The sequence below is a fragment of the Pteropus medius genome, unplaced genomic scaffold, assembly GCF_902729225.1.
Source record: "Pteropus medius unplaced genomic scaffold, Ma_sr-lr_union100, whole genome shotgun sequence".
Lineage (NCBI taxonomy): Eukaryota > Metazoa > Chordata > Mammalia > Chiroptera > Pteropodidae > Pteropus > Pteropus medius.
The window spans coordinates 58943-62715 of NW_024347923.1; the positions used below are offsets into that span (position 1 = coordinate 58943).

The following is a 3773-nucleotide window of genomic DNA, read 5'->3' on the forward strand; positions in this document are numbered from 1 at the left end:
TTCAATATAAAACACAATTATGTGAAAATATGTAATATATAAAAACAATTTAAATACATGTAGTTTAGGCAGTTGGTTAAAAGTTTATTGCAATATAGATTTCACATTTATTCTGCATAAATCACAGATTAAGCAATATAGTTTCTGGAACAAATAGTCTGCAAAGTTAACTCTGTTTGTTTACCCTGGCCGGACTGCTTTCAAAAATATGACATTGAGCTCAAAATACATACTATTTTAGTGTTTGAGTTTCATTATTTGAGAACTTGTTTTTTAAAAGCTTTGGAATAATGTATTGGAAAGTTGATTTTGATGTATGTTATATATTTTGACCATCGGTTTATTTTTATTGTAGAAACTGATGCTTTTCTTCGCAAACTATTAGTTTTCTAATTTAGTCTGTATACAAACTTTAGAACACTTTGGTTTAAATTTTCATTGACATGTCATCAGATTAATCAGATTGAGATTGGGTTTCCACCTCTTATTCCTCCACCCAGGGAACCTGAATCGTCTATATTCTGAACATTCTATGTCTGTTCCTCTCTCCCTCTCCCACATCCCAAATTTAAAAGTTAGGTGGCAAAGGAAACAAGAGCGTTGCCATTGTTAAAGTTTTTGTTTGTTTGTTTGTTTTGAGAAATAGAGGCAAAACCATGAGTGTCATACAGTTGTGAAAATGAGCACGAGTTAAATAAGGGTTTTATTTTGCTAGATCTTTAAGCACCCAGATTGGGGAGGAATAATGGAATTGAGATGCAAATGGTGATAAAACCGATTCCCACCCCCCCTCCGCCCCATTCCGGATGAAACATAAAGTATCCAAGAAAACAGAATTTGTTCAAGTGTTGATTAATGATCTGCCATTTGCAAAGATGAGCCAAGCTGCTAAAATACCAAGATAAGACTGTGTAGAATGGGCTGCTTTAGAAGCTACGAAGTTTTCCATGGAAGTTCAACATTTTCTTTCTTCTATAGCCTCATTTCATGCGTGTTTTTTAGCGCCTTATTTTTGAGTTACAGTATTTAAGATTGTGTATTATGTTACGTACGCTGGCGATTATTAGACTATCAATATATAGGTGCTGGTATTTAATGGCTAATTTAATCAACAAAAATGGATGTAAAATTGTTCTATTTAATGAAAAACAGGTGACCTTGAAACTCTAACAGTTTCAATGCGTTAAGATACTTTCTTACCAAGTTAGTACTCTTCTAAGAAGTAAAGCAAATTGAATCACTTCAGAATGCCGAATTTTTTACGTTAACTATTTTTTCACGGCTTATTTTAAAATTGTTACATATGAAATAATAGTAAAATTGACACGAATAGCAGCTTTGTTACCGAGAGTTAAGAAATCAATGCCGAAAACAAACGCGAGAAGGTCTGGGCTGTAAATTATGGTAAAAGGGAACTTCTCTGTAGCCAGTTACCAGATTGTTAACGCAGGCTTATCGAGCTGCGGTGGAGCTCCTGTTGCAGGACGGAGCTGGCTCTGTTGCAGGACGGAGCTGGCTCTGTTGGTGGGTGGTGAGTGGCTTAACTGGTCCTGAATGCGTGAGTGGGTGGTCTCAGGATAGCTGGCCTTGTAAGTAATGGGATACAACCTCATATCCACGTGCTCTTGTCTGCACAGTATTGAAGAGGAGTCTGCGGGTAGTAATTTTTTACTTTTCTGTGGCATCTTGGCCTTCCGACGAGGTCGATATTTATAGTCCGGATATTTCTCTCGGTGCAAGGCGCGTAGTCTCTGTGCCTCCTCGAAGAATGGCTGTTTTTCAGCTTCCGTAAGCATTTTCCATTGATATCCCAGTCGCTTGCTGATCTCGGAGTTTTGCATTTTGGGATTTTCTAGAGCCGCCTTGCGCCTTTGATCACGAGACCACACTATGAATGCGTTCATGGGTCGTTTGACTCGGTCCTGTCTGCTATCTCTTCCTTTTCCTCCTGTATCACAGTTTGAACTAGGTTTGTCTGTCCAAAGTAGGGAAGAGTTTTTCCCAAAGGCCAGCATATTTTGTTGCCGTACGCCCGGCCTGTGAGTATATAATTGATTACACTGTTAAAAAAGGGAAGTACAAATCTCGAAGGTGTGAGTATTCTGAAATTTTCCTTACTATTCAGAGACTTGTATTTACTGCAAGTTTCGCAAAAAAATACTTAACTTCTCCGCCCCCAACACCTCCCTTTAAACCCGCCCCTGGCCATCTGCCAAAACCCAACCACGCTACCCATTCTGAAGTAAAACATCCTAATCCATGACAACACACTGCCTATTCACTCTGCTTCTAATCTGCCAAGTGGAAGGCTCTAAATCCTGAAGGTGGATTTGGAAGTTGTCATAAAATATTTTCATGTAATCAAACCGTAGGAAACTTCCCTCAAACTATTGCAAAATGGGACTAACAACAACTATGATTGCACAGCACACAGCTTATTAAAAATAAAAATAAAGTTTCAACAAAACTATATAAGAATAACGCCAAAATCACCAAGAAAATACAGTTGAAATGATGCCTGCATTACACACAAATAATCCAGGTAACCAAATAGAGTTTATGCAATAAATGTTGTGATGCATTAGTATTAGAAACAACCGAAAAATTAACTTTAGTCAAAAGATGAGTGTAACTTCCTTAATTTATATCCTTGTCACCTAATATAATAGTCAAGATCCAAATAAAATGAGGATATATTCTGTCTACTCAATTTCAAACAGATATCCTAATGCATAATCAAATGTTTACATTCCACTTATGGACAAAAACAGACTTTGTAAAGCTGGAAATCGTTTACTATATGAGAAAACAATATACTGCTTGAAAACGAATTAAAACTGAAATCTAAATTAAAAAGTAATATATACCGTAACGTATATGAACCTTAAAAACATCATCCTGGGCGAAAGAATGCAGATACAAGAGACCGCACACTGAATGAATCCAAATATATGAACTATCCAGAAAAAGAAAATACATAGATACAGGGATTAGTGGTGGCCAAGCATTGGATAAAGGAGAGTGAGCATGGGAGTAAATGCTAAGAGATGAAGAATTTCCTTCTAGGGTGACAAATTGTTTTGGAACTAGATATGATGCTGAACAACTAGGTAATGCTGATCTACATTCTGACTCTACTTAAAACTACTGAATTTTATAATTTATATTCTTAAAGAAAAAAATGAATTTTATGTAAATACAATAATGAGAAATAAGAGACAAATATGACTTCACGGGTATTGTGCTGTCTGGAAAATTACTGCTTGGCTATTGCCCATGGGAACATAACATTCTAACAATAAGCTTTCTGCTTCTGTACCCCCGCTTGCACACCTGACCTATGGGTTGACAGGTAGTGAATAGGAGAAAAATAGACCTTTGTGTTTAAGACAGAATGAGGAATGGGATTTAGGGCTTAAAAACCCTGTACCTCTACATTTCGAGGCTGCTTAATTTGGGCTCTGCGTACCCCTGGCAGACCCAGCTGGCTGAATAAAGAGCATGTTTCCTATAACTCACTGATTTCTGGTGGTCCGTGTGTCTTTCAGGGCTGGGCAGCTACAACAGTATTTATACCATTATGTGGGGTGTGGTAGTAACAATGGGAAGGCAGTCAATACAACTTAAAAGAGATAGATTTATTTTGGACCTCTAGCCTCATAATCATAAGTCCGCATATATATAATTCTTAAAAATTTCTCCAATGCTTTTAAATAAGAAAAGGAGTGAAAATAGTCCAAGTGTCAAAAAGAAAAAGAAAAAAAATGAGTAAT

General features: G+C 36.8%; 1 protein-coding gene across 1 annotated transcript; it reads right to left on the reverse strand.

The window, feature by feature from the left end:
• Positions 1-1430: 1430 nt before the first annotated feature.
• SRY (sex determining region Y) lies at positions 1431-2060 on the reverse strand (the record flags this gene model as incomplete). The annotated part of the gene is made up of 1 exon (XM_039879093.1): positions 1431-2060. A coding segment is annotated over one exon (630 nt), but the record flags the coding sequence as incomplete, so codon positions are not given.
• Positions 2061-3773: the final 1713 nt, after the last annotated feature.